This window comes from Zeugodacus cucurbitae, chromosome 3 (assembly GCF_028554725.1).
Source record: "Zeugodacus cucurbitae isolate PBARC_wt_2022May chromosome 3, idZeuCucr1.2, whole genome shotgun sequence".
NCBI lineage: Eukaryota > Metazoa > Arthropoda > Insecta > Diptera > Tephritidae > Zeugodacus > Zeugodacus cucurbitae.
In genome coordinates, this window is record NC_071668.1 from 71,396,220 (window position 1) to 71,417,444 (window position 21,225).

Genomic DNA, 21,225 nt, shown 5'->3' on the forward strand with positions numbered 1-21,225 from the left:
ATATATCGGAGTCCAGTCGGGAAGTGCAGGAGTTACGCGAGGGTCACTCTAGTTTCGCGAGGCAACTAGAGCTCACTGCCTGCAATGAGTGTTTATTTGACTCCAAGACCGCGATTCACGGGAAAGGGTCAAGGAAGGTGTTAATAGCTCCTATGTGAGTGTTCTGCGTGATCTAGAATCAAGAGATTATACTTTTTCCAAATTTTTTTATTTTTGAAATTAAAATGTTTATTGCAGTGATTTAACAGACTACATTTATGTACTTAATCAGCTTAAAAAAAAATTGTAATAAATTATTATTACTGCTGTAACATTAAAAATAATTTTTAAATTTCATTAATTTTATATACATATGTATCTACATATGTTAATTTATTATAATATTAAAAAATAATTATTATTTTTCATTTTAACATTTTTAAAATGCTACATATATTTCAAAAGTTAATTTTCAACATTATAGGAAGAATTTACACATAGTTGTGTAGCATTCACCTACCACATCTCTTTCGTTAATTTGTGTTGTATTTGTAATCAATAATTCATTCTTATATTTCAGCAATTATTTCATATACAACCATTTCATTATCATCCTCTTCCTCATCATCGTCATCGTCATCACGCAGCAAATCTTCATTCAATTCAATAAACTCTGAGTCGTCGTCACCCTCTAAATGTATTGTAGAAACCGCCTTCGAATGTGTTTCTGTGTCTTCCTCGTGCATTTCAAGTGTAGCATTGGATTGTGTGCCATTCGTGTGCTTCGTGGTTTCGTCACGTTTTGCGCGCTCCTCAGCTGCGATTAACAATTGTCGCATATGCAACGGTAAACCGCCCTGATGACGCTGCACACGACGCGGATTGCCAACAACATTGGTGCTGGAAAACGAAATTATAAAAAAAAAAAATATTTAAAAATATTTAAAAACATTTATTTGTTTTATTTCTGCCAATACAACTCACCTCGAACGCAGCTCCTCCAATTTCGGCACTGTTACAGCTTCGGCTTTCTTACCCATTGCCTCTTCTTCGGCCAACTCTAGTGCATGCATTTTCTTTTTGTGCGAACGACAATTGGAGCCATTCGAAAAGGTTTTCTCACAGAAATTACACTTGTATGGCCGCATGCCGGTGTGTAGGATTAAGTGATTTTTCAATGCTTTAGTGCGTTTAAATGCGGCAGGACAGAAATCACACTTGTAACGTTTGGCATCCGAATGCACGAGCATGTGCATTTTTAATGTACGTCGCGTGTTCAACTTAAGGCCGCACTCTGTGCAGATGTAGGAGGAGTCATTGTGTGTCTCCAAATGTACCTGAATAAAATTAAAAAAAAAATGGTTTAAATACATACAAACATTATTTAATATAAAAATAACTACCTTTAATCGTGCTTTATTCTTGAAAGCTCGCTGGCACACTTCGCATTCGAATGGTGTATCATTGGTATGCACTAGCTTATGCTCGGCTAATGCCGCTAATGTTTTTAATGAACGCCCACATTCGTCGCAAATATACGGTTTCTTGTTTTCATGTATTCCCTGCACATGTTGCCGCATAACAGACACTTTGGTGAATTTACGTTCACAATATGGACACGGTATATCGAGTTTGTCCTCCAGTGCGAGATGTGTGCGCGCATGTATTTGTAACTGACGTTCTGTTGGATAGATTTTATTGCAGGTTTCACATTTGAAATCGGGTATATCTGGTTCCTGGTTATGTTTTTCCATAATGTGTTTACGATATGATGTAGGATTTTTGTACTTCTTCTGACATATGCTACACTCATATTTGTATGATGTTTGTGAATTATCATTTGCATCATCATCGGACTCGGCTTCGTCTGGTGCATGTTCTGTACTTGTTTGATATTTAGGTTGTCGTCCTCGTCTTTTCTTTCGCACACGACTACTTGAATCAATTTTATTCACTTGAGCTGACTTCTCACCACCAACATATTCGTCTGTATCATCATTTTGTTCTATATCTTCTTCTTCTTCTTCTAAGTTATAATTTTCACAATCTTCTTCAGCGTTTTCACTTTTCAATTTGTCTTCATGTTCCTCCTTTTTTGTATCTTGTAACTGTTCATTTTCATCTTCCTCCTCATCATCATCTCCTCTTAATTGACGTAGTAGCTCAGCATCATCAAGCTCTTCTTCTGTTGTCATATTTTCGATTATAAAATGTTCTTCTGTATCTTCTTCAGATTCGCCTACTAGTGCACCAAACGTTAACATATTGTCTCCCTCATTATCTTCCACTTCATCATGTTCAACATCTTGTCGCTTTCTTTTAATTCCACGCTTAACAAGTTCAAAGGAGAAATTTTCACCAGCTTTGCGTTTTTTATTTTCTTGTAACTCAAATTCTTCTGTATCTTCTTTATTATCTTCACCATCCAATTCCCAATCACCAACATCACTGGTTGGTTTCTCACTGTTGGTTTTCTTGTTTTCAATGACTCGTTCAGACTTTATTATATGATCCCATTCCATATCCAATAAACCGTATTGTAGTCTAACTTCACTCAGATTCATTGTACTAGTAGGGTCAGAATTTTGTAATGCGCAGAACATAGCCTGTACTTTATTAACGCGTTCCGTAAACTGCGTCAATGAAGTCACTAATGTGTGACATTCAAGGCATACATAATTCGATAATCCGTCGTTTGGTCTTATCTAAAATTATAAAAAGAAATATAAGTTGACATATGTATGTACATGAACAATTTGTAACATTTAGACAGCTTACATTAACCCAGAAAAATTTGCCAATTGTTGTAGCTAAACTACTATCCACTAATTTTCCGGGCTCATTGATTTCTGGAAAGACACACAAATGACTGTCATCATCTTCTTTAGCACATAATCGACACCAATGTTTCCAAGCCATGTCATTAGTTGGTGAACTGGACTCAGTACGCGCCTCTGCTACTATTGCCTTTTGTGGTATTTTAGAGGCAAGCATTGTTCACTATTTCTCCAGCTTTCTATTTTTTAACTCAATGTATCGTTATTTGTAACAAATATGAAAGTAATAATCACAATCACTCATTAAATTAAGCAGAAATGTTGATAGAATTTTTTATCTTGAAAAATCCAAGCTGCGTAATGTCAAATGCATAAATACAGGGTTGCTTTCTACAACAGTCTGAAACGAAATAAGATGGAACACAGTGCATAACTGTTGACTCAGACAAGCTAAAAGAATAATTTCTAACATTAAACAATATGTAGATGTTTATTACAAATATGTGAAAATGAAATTCTTATTTATTTTAAAATTGTTAATTATTAATAAAATTGATTTATTAGTACTAAATAATATTAAATATTATTGAACTCGCACAGTGTGAACCATATTTATATGACCTGTTCCGTTTTCAGTACAGTTCCTTAATAACTAAACGGTACGTTGTGGTAGAGATTTGTTATAAGTTGACAATGGTAAACAATATGAGGGATTCATTAGCTTTAATTGAATAATTAAGCTTTGAAAGAATTTTTAGCATGTCGAAAGTAAAAAATATGGATTTTGATTGGAATATTTGGTGTCGTTTCTGTGCGAAAGCCGATGTAAATAATATCAACATATTTGCTGCTCAGACCACAAAGTGCAACAAAATGAATTTGATTCCTGCAATAAGTAAATTTTTTAATATTCAGGTATATAATTTGTATTAAACAAAATTTCAAATTTGAAATAACTTTCATCTCCAAATAGTTCAACCAGCCAGAAAAGATGCCAGAGGTTATTTGTTCTGAATGTCTTTTAGTGCTAACATCTTTGGTCACATTTGCTGCTCGTGTATGTAAGGTACAAGAAATGTTTAAAGAAATACTAAAATCTGAAGAAGGCACAACGATAGACATCAACTCCTTATATAAAAAATATGAAATAGAACAAGATTCATCCTCATTCTTAAACATGCAAACAACACCATTTTCAGTCGATTTAGTTGATGAGCTACCTACAGATGATTTAGAAAGTGAACTTAATCGAAATGTGAATTGTAAAGATCCGTTTGATGAAGACTCCGAATGGGAATGGAGTGGATCAACAGATAGCACAACAACCTTTGAAAGTGATATTCCAGTTACGAAAAATAGGACACAAACGGAAAATTTGAGTAATGAAAATATGCCTGAAAATGCTTTGAATTCTGTTGTGAAGCAAAGTCGTAATGAATATAAGTACCTTTGTAAACATTGTCCAAAACGCTTTCAACAATTCAACAGCTTTAGGTTGCATGTGAAGAAAAAACATGGGCACATACTCCCATTAGAGGAGTTTTCATGTCCTAACTGTGATTTAGTATTTCAAAAGAAGCGTTTAATGGCCCAACACATCAAATCTGTACATGCTGATAAGACGGCTTTTATATGTGAGGAGTGCGGAGAAATTATGGGCAGTAAATCCACATTACGCGACCATATGTACACACACACAAATTATGCGCCTTTCGAATGTAAAGATTGTGGTAAATGTTTTAAGCAGAAGACCCGTCTAAAGGTAAGGCGATTACGCAAATTATGAAATAATTACTTATCATATCATTTGTAGATACACATGGATATACATGGAGAAAAGCATATTTGTGTTGAGTGTGGCTTGCAATTGAGCTCTCGCGCTACACTATATAGTCATTCACTTGTTCATTCCGATGTAACGCCACATAAGTGTGACTATTGTGGACGTGCCTTTAAGCGTTCAAAAACATTGAAAAATCATCTTATTCTCCATACTGGACTAAAACCATATTCATGTGATTTTTGTGATAAGACCTTTTCAAATGGTACTAGTTGTCGAACACACAAAAAACGTGTACATCCTGATGAATTTGCTGCTCAGGAGGCTTCTGGAGAAAAACCGAACAAAGTTAAAAATATACCCAAGTTGGCTGTCTTAAAAGCGGTGTAAGTATATTTATACATTATCTGCACATTACAGAATATTAATAAATAAATCCTTAGTACCCGAACAGCCAAGAACCTTACACCTGTAGCGCCGAAACAGAGCGGGAATTTTTCTCTTGGCAAAAAACACAGATTAGAGCAAAAACATATAGATACCAATGAAGAAGTTACTGCAAAGAAGAATACGGCACTATAACAAAAATAACAATCAATAAAATTAATTGTAAAATAAACTATAAATTGATTATATTAAAATAAGTTTTAAAATAAAAATACATACATATTAGCATGCATATGAGTTTTATAATAAATAAATAGTATTATGCTCATTAATTTTGTCTTTTGTCTTGCTTTAGACCGGCATAAAACTGTAATTCAATCGAAGATCTACTATAAATATGTATAAGTGTCACATAAATTATATTTTTCAACTGTTCAAAAAACATTTAATTACAGAAATTGGATATTGAAATCGCAAAAATAACTTAGATAAATTCATCGACATTACTGAAATCGATTATAATTTCACATTCCCTTTTGTTTTGCACAAATAGTGAATTTCTATGTGAATAAGCTGCTGACGTATTTTGTAAACAATGGATAAAAAGAATAATAAGGATAAACCTCCACTTGAGTCCATTTTTATTCCTGCATATCCTATTATCAAAGCACCATTCTTAAAAACTCAACAACAAATTTTTGTAGCTAGTTTACCTGTAATATGTGAGCCCGACATAGTGATTAAAACAGAAGATGACCAACAGGATGATGATTGCGAAGTTAAAGAAACAAAAAGCGAGAAGCGGACTGTGGAAACGCCGCCACCGCCAAGGAGTACAACATTCTTTGATCATGACGATACAAGTAGCAGCAGCGATGACTACGGTGCGGACGATAACGACTTTTTTGAAGATGCGAAGTATAGAAGCAAAACAAAAAGCACCGAAAAAGGAAGTATTAGTGAAAATAAATCGTTAAAGGATGCCGACGGAACTGAATATAAAGTTACCTGTAAAATGTGCACAATGGGATTTCAACGTATAAGCAACTACAAAACACACATGAAAAAGAAACATAAAATTGATTTAAATGAGTCTGAAGACGGTACAAGGAGAAAAGTGAAGAAACGTTTATCGACTGCGGAAAGACGTTTACTGGAACCCAAGATAAAATGCAGTATCTGTTCAATGGGTTTTCAACGTAGTAGCAACTACACAAGTCACATGAAGAAAATACATAAAATAGTTGGCGATGCAACGCCGTTTAGTTGTCCAAATTGTCCGCGTAAATACGAATTTGAGTACGAGTTGAAACGTCACATGAAAAAATACATACCATTGGATGAGAGACTCATATTCCCATGTCCGCAATGTGATAGAAAATTCCAAACAAAAGTTCATGTGACACGACACATCCAATTTGTTCACGACAATTCCCGTCCATTTATATGTGAGGAATGTGGCGAGGCTGTCCACACTAGAACCATCTTGCGTGAACATATGCTCACACATACAGACTATTCACCGTATGAATGCAAAGTATGCGGCAAGAGCTTTAAACAAAAGCAAAGACTAAAGGTATTTGAAAACATGTAAACCGGTCAAAGTATAGTTAATAAAAAATTTATTTTCATTTATAGCGACACATGGATATTCATGGAGAAAAGCACATTTGCACAGTATGTGGCAAAGAATTGAGTTCTCGTTGTACACTTAATAAACATTTACTGGTGCACACAGAAGATAAAGCGCATAAATGTGAATTTTGTGGGCGTGCATTCAAACTTATTAAAACTTTAAAAGTGCATTTAAATATTCACACTGGTGAAAAGAGATATGAATGCAATTTTTGCGATAAAGTGTTCTCGGCACCTTCGACGCGTCGTCAACACAAAAAGAAAAAACATCCTGAGAAGCTACTTGAACTAGAGATGTTAAAGGCAAAATCACATATTAAAAACGATGAGACCAGTGGGGATAACTCGTTGTGAGTGAAAACAAATATTCCAATAAATATGTTTATGTTTTTATTTCATTAATTTTTATTTCTATGTGCAGAGCGAGTAATCCAAACGATAAAGGCAATAACGAAGCAATGGATTACTCGTCAAGCATGAATCAGCCAACAACTAGCGCCGCTATGTTTTTTAAAAATACCGCAATACCGAAAGGTAAGTTTTATAATATCTGTAAGCATGAAGGTTATAACTATTGTGTTCCTGTTTTAATATTATTTGTTTTTCCTTAGATTATCCTCTGCCGGACTTCAGAATGTTGGATTTTGTTGGTAGAATGATGATGGAGTAACAAAAATGTATCGAATAAAGATCGAAATCGAAAAATTAATGTCGAAAAAGCTTTAATATTCATTATATGCTGTCAGTCAGCTTATGGGCAGCCTTCGAAGGTCTCTGGAATACATATATTCATTGTAACATAATTACATACTTATATGAAAAACTTTGTTTTAAATTATTCTAAATAAATGTAGTTACCATTTTAGAAAATTATGTACATATATGACCAAAGTACTTATTTTCGAGAGTCAGATAATTCCAATTCGTCTAATAAGAAAAATAGTCGAAAATCAGAATCCAACGAAAACGATTTTATTATAATTAGAATTTCTTTATGAACAACAAATTATTTATTGTGTGGTCTCCAAGTCGATAGTGAACGTAAACTCAATTTTATCGATATAGATATATCGACATTACTTTGGCATCTCAAAAAGGTTAACAAAACATTTGTTACAAATTACAGAAAAGCACTAATTTACTAGTGTGTATACATCATTAATATTCATAAGTAAAGAACATTATTTTAAGTGCAAATAAACGACATTGTGGCGGAATAATAAAGTTCATTAAATATCTATTTTTAATATTGACATACTTCAGAAAAAGTGGGAAGCCATATATGTGTTGTATATTTGAGGTAATCTCTAACAGCAACGGAAGGAAAATTAAACTTACAAAAAATGTCGGATATTGAATTGAATCAAAAATATCCCTTGGTACTTGAGGAAACCAATCCTTTTATTGAGGAATGGAAACGTTGGTGTCGGCTCTGTGCAAAGGCTGATGTACAATGTATTAATGTTTTATCAGGACACTGTGTGCAATCCACACTCGCAAGTGATAATTACAATTCTTTAAACATACTTGCCGCTATAGAAGAATTTTTTCACGTACAAGTAAGTTGGTGTTAATATAAAAGAGATATTTAATAAACATAAACACATTATCCATATTTTTAGATTAAAGAAGATGAGAAGCTCTCACCTTTTGTATGTGCTGAGTGTTACGAGGTGGTAACATCTTTTGTTAAATTTAATGCTAACATCAAAAAGGTCCAGCAATTGTACGATGAGCTTTTGCATAGCGATGATAAAACCAAACTCAATATATCAGCTTTATATGATAAGTATGGTCTATTCAGGGATGAAACTATTTCGACACAAACCAGTACCAAACTACCAGTGGAAGAAATTTTCATTGCTGATTCACCAGTGCCGAAGTGTTCTAATTTTTCGATACAAATAAAAAATGAAAGATCAGATGAATTCCCAGCAGAAGTATTCATTAAAGAATTTGACAAAAAAGAAGAATTTCAAGATCCATTTGGTGAAGAGGAAGTACTTACTGGTATGCAAAACAATTCTCCACTAAATGAAGATGAAAATAATAGCAGAAGTGAAGACTTGAATGTGCCAATGGATACCGAAGATTCAGATGAAGACGTAGAAGAAGAAGAAGAAGTTTGTACAAACAATAGAATTAATAATGACAGTGTGGAATCGGAAGATTCTACCGAAATATCCAAAGAAACTGAATATACTTGTAGTATTTGTTTAATGCGTTTTCATCGTAGAAGTAACTATTCGGTACATGTAAAGAAAAAGCATGATAAAATTGTATGCACGCATTGCCCAAGCTTATTTGATAGTAAACCAATTTTAAAGCAGCACATGAAAGATCATCGACAATTATTCCCCTGCCCGCACTGCGATCGAAAGTTCGTAACAAAAGAATATGTATCTCAACACATAAAATTTATACATGATGATGAACGTCCATTCATTTGCGAGACGTGCGGTGATGCCGTGCGCACGAAAGGACAACTTAAAGAACACATGTTGACACACACAGACTATTCTCCCTTTGAATGCAAAGAATGTGGCAAATGTTTCAAGCAAAAGCAACGTTTAAAGGTATTTATAACACAAAAGCCCCAATAAAACTATACATTATAAAATATTTGATATCCTTTCAGCGCCATATGCAGATACACGGAGACAAGCATATCTGTACGGAATGCGGCAAGCAACTGAGCACGCGCGCTACACTAAATAGTCACCTACTAGTGCATTCCGACAAGATGCCACACAAATGTGATTATTGTGGACGGCTTTTCAAACGTGCTAAAACGCTTAAAAATCATTTAATTGCACATACTGGCCTTAGACCGTATTCTTGTGACTTTTGTGACAAAACCTTTTCAACTGGACCGAGCTGTCGTTTTCACAAGAAAACTATGCATCCAGTTGAATTGGCTGCACAAGAGGCGGCAGGCGTGAAAACATATACGAAGAATATACCAAATTTAGATGTTTTAAAGGCCGTGTAAGTGTATTAAAAAATCTTTTCAGAAATTATGATGAAGTACCTAATTACGTTTAATATTTTCAGTTCGCGCACTGCGGAGAATCTTACTCCTCTAGCATCCAAACAAAACGGTTATGCTACATTTGATAGGAAAAAAGAGCCGCCAAAAGCGGATATTGAAACAAAATCGAACGAAGCAATTATGGCAGTTGATGCATAAGAACTTAGAAAAACCAGTGGCATAGAATTGATTTTGAATTAACAATGATGGTTCGAAGAAAAACTATGCATACATGTGTGTGTTTGTAAAAAATATTTATTGTGTTTGAAAAACATTAATATTATTTGATGTATATTTAATATATACAACTAAACAAAAATATATAAACATACATATATGTATATAGATACCTATGCACTTTACTCAAAATGCAATAAATTTAATAAAATACAATTAACATTTTATTAAATCACAAATAGTCTGTGTTTATAATTTTACTTTATATTTACATGTCAGTGCTTGAGTATGCGATGCATTTATTTTCAATGATTATTAATTAATTTATACTAAAGAAAATTTGAATGGCTTCAACAGAAAATTCCCTTTAATAACATAAAAATTACTTTCTTTAATGAAATAAAGAAAATATAAAAAATATTTAATCAGGAATAAGACGTATGCATATCGATAGATAATCATTTTCTCAATGTATCGAGCTTATCGAGTATATCCATGTTCCATTTCTAATTTCATGCAACAATAAAATTAATGTGAAACATTTTAGTTTACCGCTGCTTTAAATTGCTAATTTTCCCATTTACATGTTTGTAACCTTTTATGCAAATGGGCAAAATTTGTGAAACACCTTTTGAAGTTAATATTTGTAGTACAAAATAGGATTAATTGTCGTCCGCCTGTACACGCAAGAACTAAGAATGGCAGATTTTTATAAAAATAATAGTGACCATATTGGCATCATGTCAGAAGACACATTTGCCGATGAATGGAAAAGTTGGTGCCGCCTTTGTGCCCGTGCTGACGCCGAATATATTAATATCATATCCACACAATGGAAAATGCCTATGCCAGCAATTAGTGCATGCAACAGCAGTAGTATTGCTACTGTTATAGAAGAACTCTTTCATGTGCAAGTAAATAACAAATGTTTTATACACAAAAACAATGCTTTACAATTTTACCTACTACTTTTCAGATACAAGAGGATGAGAAGTTGTCGAAAGTAGTTTGTGCAGAATGTTATCAATTAGTTACTTCATGGATAAAATTTAGGGAACGCGTGAAAAGAGTTCAAGAAATGTACAGTGATCTACAAAATCACCATTACTTACACAAGTTGAGTTCAAAATTGTTGTATGAAAAATACAATATAATTGAAAATGAACCATTTTTGACATCAAACACCAACAAACTGCCTGTTGAAGAAATTTTCGTTGCTGATTTACCAATCACAAATATACCAGAGTTAACAGAAATTGAAGTAAAAAGTGAGAAAAAGTCTGATGAAGTTCCGGCTGAAATGCTGTTAACCGACTTTGAAAAGAGCGATGAATTTGTTGATCCAATAGGTGATGTGGATGCCGGTATGGATAATCTTGATACTCCTATGACTGAAGAAGATGATGGCAGCAGTGATAGTGAACAAAGTGAAAGCAAATTTGAGTGTTTAAATAATGATTCAGAAAACGTTGAAAAAAGAACAGAGAAAATCTTAAAAAATCATAACCAAGACTTTGAATATAATTACACTTGCAAAAAGTGCACACAAGGTTTTCAACGTCTTAAAAACTACATCACTCATATGAAAAAGAAATATGGCGAAATTAATTGCCCTCAATGCACCGGATCATTTAAAAATGCAATTAAACTAAGGCTGCATATGAAAATTCATCCAAAAGCGTTTCCATGTACACTTTGTGATAAAAAGTTTGAAACAAAAACCCGACTAGCAAAGCATATAAGTTGTGCACATGAAGATGAACAACCGTTGATTTGTGAAGTATGCGGTGTTACTTTGCGCTCGAGAAAGCAACTCAGAGAACATATGCTCCAACACACAGACTACTCACCGTTTGAATGTAAAGTTTGTGGCACATCTTTTAAAATAAAAAGTCGACTGAAGGTAAGACACCATAGAATGCTTAAACAAATTTTATTCATTAATTTTTTTATTTTCTTTTTAGCGGCACATGCAAATACATGGAGACAAATATATTTGTCCTGAATGTGGTAAACAATTGAGTACGCGTGCTACACTCAAAAGCCACTTGCTTGTTCATTCCGATCAGATGTCACACAAGTGTGATTATTGTGGACGACTCTTTAAGCGAGCCAATACGCTGAAGAACCATTTGATTGCGCATACCGACCTTAGACCGTACGCCTGCGATTTTTGTGATAAAAGATTCTCAACAGGGCCAAGTTGTAGATTTCATAAAAAGACAATGCATCCGAAGGAGTTGGCTGAACTGGAGGCATCCGGAGCTAAAGCATATACCAAAAATATACCAACTTTAAATGTACTAAAGGCAGTGTAAGTTATGCAAGCAAGGCATTAGATTATTGATTAAAAATTCTATATTATATTTTGTTGTTAAAGATCGCGAACGGGCGAGAATTTCAAGCCGCTGGCATCGAAACAAAATGGTTGCGTGCATTTCGACAAGGACATACAGGCTAAAACTGTAGTTGCGAGTTCAACTACGACTACAAATGCTACAAACGTACAGGATTAAAAAATATAAATTTTTAATTCTAGTTGAAAAAGAGTACGACGAAAATTTAGTTGTAAAATCTACATATTTTTTATGTTTGCATACATAGTTTGCACTTCAATGAAGTGCTGGTATGGTATCAGATATTAATTAGTTGTAAGTTTAAATAATTTATATATAATTGTTTTTCGACGTATAGAAGTTCTGTGTTATTTTTTTTAACATTTGGGGTACTTTAGATTAGTAATGTAAACTACAAGCTTTATTTAATAAACTTTTCAAAAATAAAATAAAAAATATGATCTCTTTGTTAAAAATTAAACTTATTTGTTGCTTAATATCCTTCACTGGATTCAACAATTAGTATTTTTAACATAATTTTCAACTGTTTACAGTTTCCACCACACTATGGTGGAATCAAATGGTGAATATAATTTGTTAAAAAATATCGATAAATTATTCACATACCTGAAGTTTGGAGATTCATGAAAACGAAAAGTGATAAGTAAACAAACAATAAATTTAAAACATAAACAAATTCTTTCGTGATGTCGGGTGTCCTTTTAACTAAAACTGAACAGTTCTCCAATTCTACCGAACATATTTATGTAGATAAATGGAAAACTTGGTGCCGGCTCTGTGCTAATGATGATGTGGACGGCATTAATATTATTTCAGGGCAGAGCTCACAAGGCCTGAATATAAATAGTGATATCAATGATATTGACATAGTTCATACAGTAGGGGAATTGTTTCATATCCATGTAAGAGTATTGTTTACTATTCCAATGAATTTTGTTAAAATTTGCTATTTTTTAGATACAAGAAGATGAAAAACTTTCACAAATAATTTGCCTAGAGTGCTGCAAATTTGTAAAAAGTATAATTAAATTCAGCGAACGCGTAAACAGGGTCCAACAGTTGTATGCTGAGCTGCATAGTTGCACAGATAAAATAACGCTCGATTTAAGTATGTTGTTAGATAAATATGGTATTTATAAAGATGAATCACTTATAACGCAACAACAAAGCGAACTGCCAGTTGAGGAAATTTTTGTTGCCGACTTGCCAGTTACGACCGAAGTCGACACTAATTTAAAGAATCAGTGTAAAACAGTGCAAGTAAAAGGAGACACGACTGTTCCAATTGGCTGGCAGAAAAATGAATTCAATGATCCAATAGGCGATGTGGACGAAAATTTAGATCAAATGTCATGTACTTCATCTGTGTCCGAAGGCAACAGCTGTAGTGAAGATAATTGCTTTGATAATGATACAGAATCATCAGATTGCAATATAAAACAAACCAAAACAACAGTTGAAGTAACTGAGGAGAACGCAAAGGATATAGATCACTTGTGTAGCGTGTGCTCGCAAAGTTTTCAACGTCGATGCAACTATTCTACACACATGAAGAGAAAACATGGTATAATCGTTTGTCCACAATGCCCGAGTTCATACAAAACAGCGTCTCTTCTTAAGAAACATATGGCAGATCACCAAAAGTTATTTAGTTGTCCACAATGTGATGAAAAATTCGAAAGGAAGGGGACTCTTGGTAATCATATAAGAAATGAGCATAAATTTAGTAGCCCATTTGTCTGTGAAGCATGTGGCGAAGCACTACGTACAAAAAAACAACTGAAACAGCATATGTTGACACATACCGACTACACACCATTTGTGTGTAAGGAATGTGGCAAGAGTTTCAAAGAGAAATACAGACTAAAGGTAAGTTAAAATTAAAAAAAATATAACATAACTGATTTAATAATTTACAAAATTACAGCGACACTTGGAAATCCATGGTGATAAACTCATCTGCACTGAATGTGGAAAACAGCTAAGTTGCCGTGCAACCTTCAATAGTCACATGTTAGTACATTCCGATAAGATGCCACACAAATGCGACTACTGTGGTCGTGCATTTAAGCGTGCCAAGACACTAAAATATCATTTAATAGCACACACAGGACTCAGACCGTATTCTTGCGACTTTTGTGACAAAACATTTTCAACCGGCTCAAGTTGTCGTTTTCACAAAAAGACTATGCACCCAGTTGAATTGGCGGCCTTAGAAGCGTCTGGCGCAAAGGCCTATACAAAAAATGTGCCAAATTTGGATGCATTACGAGCTGTGTAAGTAAAAAATAATAATCGTACTTAGTCGTATATTAAATTTTTGAATTAAATTCTTTTAGTGCGCGTACAGGCCAAAATTTTATACCGTTGACATCCAAACAAAATGGTTATGGAAACTTAAAAAATATATAAGCGTTGGTTACCGAAGATTTTATGGTTAGAAATAAGACTACACAATATGATATTAATCTAATATAAATATATACCTATGTGTACAATATTGTAAGGAAACGAAATATACATATATATACATTAAATATTTTAATATAATTTCGTATTTCAATGTGTTGAGATTTCTCGTTTGGAAAAAGCTGAAACCATTACTAAATCAAAACAATCGAGTTTTTCCGACATCGACAATGTTCAACTGGTTAAATTAACAATGTTTAAATCAATTATTATTAGATCAGAAAAATTAAAATAAAATATTTTTAATACCAATTGGAAAATTTCCGCTTCCGGCAAATAGTTATTTCTCAGCCATAGCTGTACAGCTTTTGACAGAATTTATCGATAACATACACAAACCATTTTATTGTAAACAATATATTCGACTGATCATTACAAATTAAAGAATTATTTTACAGTTTATACACATATTAAATTGAAACAAAAATTGGAAGAAGTAGTTTTCTACAAAAACATAAATTCTTTAGCACGCATTCATCGACTAATAATTCGTATGATATCGACAAACAGCTTACATCTCAAACAAAGGAGTTATAAACAATTGCAACCAATATTCTGTGTGCATACATAATTGCAATAATAAACAAATAGTGGGTGCAAAACTGAAGTAAAAAATACAATTGCCGCTAAGTGTATCATATTTGAAAGAGTTACACACAATGTTCTATTAATTTCAACTCAAAGCTACGCTAGACGTACATGTTTCATAAAAATGTCTGATACAAACTTGGGTAAAACAGAATCCTGTACGAATTATAATTTAATTGCTGAATGGAAATGTTGGTGTCGTCTATGTGCTAAACCCAACGCGCAATATATCAATGCTTTAACTGGGCAATGTGTGCCATCCTATTGTAATGTTTACAATTCAATCAATATAGTCGCCGTTTTAGCCGAGTTTTTTCAACTACACGTAAGCCACTGACTTTAAGAATTTTAAGTTATATATTTAAATTTACTTCTTATTTTATAGATTAAAGAAGACGAGAAACTTTCACCGCTAATTTGCACAGAGTGTTATAATGTTGTGAAATCATACGTTGATTTTAGTGCAAATATTAGAAAAGTTCAAGAATTATACGATGACCTGCTACATAGCGATAATGAAATGAGAATAGACTTTTCTGCGCTGTATGAGAAACATGGCTTACTTAGCAAAGAAACATTTGCTTCACAAATCAGCACTGAACTACCGGTAGAAGAAGTTTTTATTGCAGATTCTCATGCTGCAAGCACTTCACATACATCCAAATTTCCAATAAAAAATGAAAAGTTAACAGAAGCATTATCGCCTGAGGCGCTTATAAAAGAATTTGAAAAAGAAGAAGAAATGCAAGATCCTATTGCCGAAGAAAAATTGGTTTCCGGTATGGAAGGTAGTATAAAAACATCGAAAAATAACAAATGCACAGACAACGATGACTTTGACATGCAAACGGATTCGTGGATGATGCTTGAGGAGGATAATCGACTGAATAACGAGAATATTGAATCGGATGATTCTGAAGAAATCGCAAAGGAGTGTAAATACACTTGCAATATTTGTTCACAAGGTTTCCAACGTAGTGGTAATTATGCTGCACATATGATAAAGAAACATGAAAAAATAATATGCCCACATTGCCCTGGCTCATTCGATAGTGAAACAAATTTAAAGCGTCATATGAAAGAACATCGTGAGTTATATCCGTGTAAACAATGCGATCGCAAATTTCAGCGGAAAGAATACGTAGCGCAACATGTTAAATGTGTACACAACGGTGAGCGCCCATTTATTTGCGAAGCATGCGGCGATGCTTTACGGTCAAAAGGACAACTTAAAGAACACATGTTAACGCACACCGACTACTCACCATTCGAATGTAAGGAGTGCGGAAAGTGTTTCAAACAGAAGCAGCGTTTAAAGGTAAACGAGAATATTATATCTTATCTTATTGGTCAAACTTAAAGCATTTATTTCAAATTCACAGAGGCACATGCAAATACATGGCGACAAACTCATTTGCAACGAGTGTGGCAAACAACTGAGTTGCCGCGCCACATACAATAGTCATATGCTAGTGCATTCCGATAAAATGCAACACAAATGTGACTATTGTGGCCGCGCTTTTAAGCGTGCTAAAACGCTGAAAAACCATTTAATACTACACAGTGGACTGAAACCATATTCTTGCGAATTTTGTGATAGAACTTTCACTAATGGCTCAAATCGACGTACACACATGAAGCGGACACACCCAAATGAATTGGCCGAGCTGGAAGCATCAGGCGAAAAAATGTACACCAAAAATATACCAGAATTGGCCGTGCTGAAATCTGTGTAAAATAACAATATTTTAGTGTTAAATATTATATTATAAAATATTTAAATAACTTTTTCTTTTACAGCATACGGAGGGACGAGAACCTCATACCTGTTGTCTCAAAACAAAGTGGGAATTTTGCTTTCGGCAAAAAGCCAAAAGCCAAGCCTGTAAATACTGCGGACCAACGAACCAAGAATTGAAAAATTAAATAATAATTACATATTAGTAATATTGTATGTATAAATTAGGTAAAAATGGTGTATAAAAAAGAAAACAAACATAACGAAATCAAAATACGGCTATTTAATTGAATTAGTTACCGATTTGAAGTGTATGTAACCCTTATAAATTGCTATGAACGGATTGTGTACATACATACATATTAGCATACTCATATTTACATAATTTGTTTATTATTTAGTTGCTTGTGTGCTATATAGTAATTTGTTGTTTGTTAATTCTGCTTAAAAAATTTTATTGTTGTATTTTATTATCTCCTATAAAGTGAAATTATCGACTACAAATAAATCGACTCTTATCATTTTAATCTATCGACAGATAACTACGGACGCTCAATTTGTATCTTCCCTATCACCTGAGAAAACATCTGTTCTTATTTGGTAATTTTTCACTCGCATTTTTATAAACATACGCATTACAAGCAGTTTAGTGATATTTTGTTTAACATTTATAGTGCATGGAAAGATGAATGTTGTGGACGAATTGGAAACGGAGGAAAAGCTCAACACCAATATTGATAAATTTACTTCTTGGCAGCTTTGGTGTCGCTTATGTGCAAAGCAAGATGTTCAAAATATTAGTGTTTTATTCAAAGATGAACATATGGTTACGTCTGCAGGCAACGGAGAACAAAATGAATTTGGTCTTAATCTTGCTATTGCTAAATACTTTTGTGTGCAAGTAAGCTTTTAATTGTATTTCTTGCTAAAATTGTAATTGTTGTAATATCTAACCGTTTGCTTACAGATAAAATTGAATGATGAGCTGCCGGACCGGTTGTGTACTGAGTGTTTTTCTTTAGTAACGTCTTTAGTAAACTTCAATGAGCGCGTAATAAAGGTGCAGGAAATGTACGAAGCGTTTCGCACACTTAGTGGTGTGTCAGAAATGGATTACCAAACAATACGTTTAAAGTTTGGTGTGCCAATTGATGATCGTCCGCATGAGTTCATATGCCGTACACTAGACGAGGTACACTTACATGAAGAAAAGCCAAAAATAAATGAGTTTGATGAGAAAAGCTTTATGGAAGAAGATGCGATAGATATTTTACCAAAAGTGTGTAACAATGTCATCGAAATAAAGGAAGAAAATTCAATTGAGTTAACACCACCGGCCGATGAAGATGCATACGACTTTGAAAATGGCGACATTTGTGATGAAGACCCCTTTGGCAGTGAAAGCGAAATGAAAAGCGATGAAAGTTCTAGTTCTAGTGAGAGTTCAGTTAATAACTCACCAAAAACACATAAAAAAGTAAGCAATGAGAACGCCAAAGTTGCGTCTAAAATTAATTATTTCAAGAAGTCATCAGTGCAAGAAAATATTTATGCGAAGCAAGCAGAAGAAGTTGGTGATGGCGAGTGTAAAGAAATACACACTTGCAAGGAGTGCGCACAGACATTTAAGAGAATCTCTAATTATCGCACACATATGGAACGGAAACATGGCGAAATTGCAGACGTGCCTAAATTCATATGCACCGATTGTACATTTACATGCAACACACAAGCCCAACTAAATCATCATGCCGTTAAACATTTGCCACTAACGAAACGACGCATTGTGCCCTGTCCGCATTGTGACCACAAATTCCCAACTAAGACTTATGTGGCACAGCACATAAAGTATGTGCATATGAATGAACGTTCCTTTATTTGCGAGGAATGCGGCGAAGCTGTGCGCTCGAAGGGACAACTCAAACAACATATGCTCACACATACAGATTATGCGCCATTCGAGTGTGAAGTGTGTAAGAAAGGCTTTAAAAATCAAGTGCGACTGAAAGTAAGCAACCGTAAATTATTTCAACATAAATGTATACTCATTTAAATAAAATTTGATTATTTACAGAAACATATGGAAACTCATAATCCGAACAAGCACATTTGTGCCGAATGCGGTTTACAATTAAACTCGAGAGCTACTCTAAACCGTCATTTGTTGGTGCATTCCGATGTCATGCAACATAAGTGTGATTTCTGTGGACGCGCATTTAAACGTGCAAAGGCACTAAAGAATCACCTTATACTGCATACCGGACTAAAACCCTATTCATGTGACTTTTGTGATAGAACATTTGCTAATGGCTCAAATTGTCGTACGCACAAGAGAAAAGCACATCCTGAGGAATTAGCGGCTTTGGAGGCTTCTGGCGAGAAGACATATACAAAAAATATACCCAAATTGGCTGTACTGAAGTCTGTGTGAGTAGCATTTATTTAAACAACGCAATATAAATTAAATATAAAACTAAATTTATTCATTTACAAACTCTAGCACCAGAGCAGCTGATAATCTTGCGCCCGTTGTTTCCAAACAAAGTGGTAACTTTGCATTCGGCAAGAAACCCAAACTGCCACCAGACGGTGTGGGTACTGTCAGTCGAAAACAAGCTAAAACACTTAAACAATCCACAACAACTCCCGCGATAACTGAAACTGCCGCGCTTAGTAACAACGCCAGTCCAGCAATACATTCCGACACGCAGACAAATCAAACAAATCAGCGTATTGAAGAGGACGCACTCGGTCGCAGTATACCCACAATTGATAATATATATAATCACCTAATGAAACAAACGGCCATCAATAGTGGTTATGATCTAAGCTCCACCGCCATAATGAATCCTATGCATACGGAACTTAAACGCCCACACAGCGTAGAATCAGCGCCGGCTAACAACAGTTGTGTCGCCATTGATATAACAAATGTCATGGCGCAGCAGCAAACGCCGCTTAATCAGCAAATATTAATGCCCGCACAAAATGCTGCAGTGCAAAATTTTTGTACGGAATTTATAAAACAACATAAAATCGGTGTAAAGCAGCAGCACACAACCGCGCCACAACAACAACATGAGGAAATCTCCATACACAGTCCAGCAAGTCATATTTCACAACACACCGAAGAGCTCTCCACCCCTTCAACAAATGCAGCTGAAACAAACAATTTTTATAATCATCTGAGACAACATACACCAGATAGTTATATCTAGATGACATTTTATGGCAGTGGATGTCTTTTTTTCAACTCTTAATGATTGTGAGTGCATATTTTGAGGTTATATGTGTGTGTAGGTCGGTTTGTGCCTCGTATGTGTGAATGTGTGGTTTACGGTAGCTATGGAGTATATGGTAGCTAAAGAGTATATGGTAGCTATAGATAAAGGGTAGCTATAGAATAGTGTTAGTGCAATTATAAGTAATTATGTGAATTTTTTTTAACGTTACACCAATCACAAGGTGTACACCATGATCCTTGCCAGTGAAAATTAATGCTATCACCATTGCAAACCAAAATTATACAAATTATTTCAAATAAAAATATCCAAACTATATTTATTTGATATAAAAATAAAAAAACTATTTACATATTTTTTTAATCTATAATTTTTTTTATTTTTTTTTTCATTAAAAAATTCTTATTTTTTATTGTTTTTTTAATTAATTTGGTTTTAATTTTTTGTTTTATTTTTTTTTAAATATTTTTTTTCATATAATTTTTTTTTAATATTATTTTTTAATATTATTTTTTTTCATATAATTTTTTTTTTAATATTATTTTTATTATTATTATTTTTTTTAATATTATTTTTTTTCATATAATTTTTTTTTAATATTATTTTTATTATTATTATTTTTTTTAATATTATTATTTTTTTTAATATTATTTTTTTTATTATTCTTTTTTTAATATTACTTTTTTTTCAACTATAACTTTTTTTAACACCAAAACAATAAAAAATATGATGTAAATTGTTAAAAATTTGTACTATTTTTTTTTCATCAATTGTTACTAATTTTAATTATGTCGATTTGTCTTTGGTAATGTCTAAGCATGCATGGAAGTTTTATGAATATTATATATTCACTACTTGTGAAATGTTACGAAAAAAGCTATCTTCATCAGTCTCCTAGTTTTCATTTAAAAATCTTTGCAATAACGATGACACATAACTTTCTAATAATACTATAGTTGTTAATATTTATTTTTTATATATTTAAGCGAAAAAAACTAATAAGTAGAATAAACAATTTTTTCTTAATATTAAGAAATTGTATATAACACAAAATAAAAAGCCAAA

At 33.5% G+C, this 21,225-nt stretch overlaps 6 protein-coding genes across 8 annotated transcripts; 5 read left to right on the top strand and 1 right to left on the bottom strand.

Annotated features, from left to right (window-relative positions):
- Positions 1-313: 313 nt before the first annotated feature.
- Positions 314-3,148, bottom strand: LOC105217596 (zinc finger protein 892). The gene is made up of 4 exons (XM_011192667.3): positions 2,758-3,148; positions 1,383-2,684; positions 964-1,316; positions 314-879 (listed from the first exon to the last, which is right to left on the bottom strand). The coding sequence occupies exons 1-4, from the start codon at positions 2,971-2,973 to the stop codon at positions 549-551; spliced, it is 2,202 nt and encodes a 733-aa protein (XP_011190969.2). The 5' UTR covers positions 2,974-3,148; the 3' UTR covers positions 314-548.
- Positions 3,149-3,323: 175 nt separating this feature from the next.
- LOC105217597 (zinc finger protein 675) lies at positions 3,324-5,215 on the top strand. Of its 2 annotated transcripts, XM_054226379.1 has the most exons (5): positions 3,324-3,452; positions 3,515-3,671; positions 3,730-4,518; positions 4,570-4,922; positions 4,980-5,215. In XM_054226379.1, the coding sequence occupies exons 2-5, from the start codon at positions 3,516-3,518 to the stop codon at positions 5,116-5,118; spliced, it is 1,437 nt and encodes a 478-aa protein (XP_054082354.1). In that variant the 5' UTR covers positions 3,324-3,452; position 3,515; the 3' UTR covers positions 5,119-5,215. The 2 variants fall into 2 exon arrangements, with proteins under 2 accessions (XP_054082354.1, XP_011190970.2); XM_011192668.3 differs by having other exon boundaries at positions 3,409-3,671.
- Positions 5,216-5,394: 179 nt separating this feature from the next.
- Positions 5,395-7,439, top strand: LOC105217598 (zinc finger protein OZF). 2 transcript variants are annotated; one of them, XM_054226377.1, is made up of 4 exons: positions 5,395-6,499; positions 6,562-6,905; positions 6,980-7,092; positions 7,170-7,439. In XM_054226377.1, the coding sequence occupies exons 1-4, from the start codon at positions 5,519-5,521 to the stop codon at positions 7,226-7,228; spliced, it is 1,497 nt and encodes a 498-aa protein (XP_054082352.1). In that variant the 5' UTR covers positions 5,395-5,518; the 3' UTR covers positions 7,229-7,439. The 2 variants fall into 2 exon arrangements, with proteins under 2 accessions (XP_054082352.1, XP_011190971.2); XM_011192669.3 differs by having other exon boundaries at positions 5,404-6,499; positions 6,562-6,908.
- A 225-nt stretch (positions 7,440-7,664) lies between these two features.
- LOC105217602 (zinc finger protein 624) lies at positions 7,665-12,581 on the top strand. Its single transcript, XM_011192673.3, has 8 exons — positions 7,665-8,117; positions 8,181-9,134; positions 9,197-9,546; positions 9,613-9,736; positions 10,417-10,680; positions 10,743-11,669; positions 11,731-12,080; positions 12,147-12,581. Exons 1-8 carry the CDS (start codon positions 7,902-7,904, stop codon positions 12,280-12,282), a joined length of 3,321 nt encoding a protein of 1,106 aa, XP_011190975.2. The 5' UTR covers positions 7,665-7,901; the 3' UTR covers positions 12,283-12,581.
- Positions 12,582-12,714: 133 nt separating this feature from the next.
- On the top strand, positions 12,715-17,411 carry LOC105217601 (zinc finger protein 91). Its single transcript, XM_011192672.3, has 8 exons — positions 12,715-13,025; positions 13,081-13,992; positions 14,051-14,400; positions 14,463-14,523; positions 15,176-15,505; positions 15,566-16,498; positions 16,563-16,912; positions 16,981-17,411. The coding sequence occupies exons 1-8, from the start codon at positions 12,810-12,812 to the stop codon at positions 17,096-17,098; spliced, it is 3,270 nt and encodes a 1,089-aa protein (XP_011190974.2). The 5' UTR covers positions 12,715-12,809; the 3' UTR covers positions 17,099-17,411.
- Positions 17,081-20,460, top strand: LOC105217604 (zinc finger protein 69). The gene is made up of 6 exons (XM_011192676.3): positions 17,081-17,146; positions 17,457-17,518; positions 17,593-17,819; positions 17,886-18,926; positions 18,993-19,345; positions 19,419-20,460. The coding sequence occupies exons 3-6, from the start codon at positions 17,604-17,606 to the stop codon at positions 20,134-20,136; spliced, it is 2,328 nt and encodes a 775-aa protein (XP_011190978.2). The 5' UTR covers positions 17,081-17,146; positions 17,457-17,518; positions 17,593-17,603; the 3' UTR covers positions 20,137-20,460.
- The last annotated feature ends 765 nt before the right edge of the window (positions 20,461-21,225 follow it).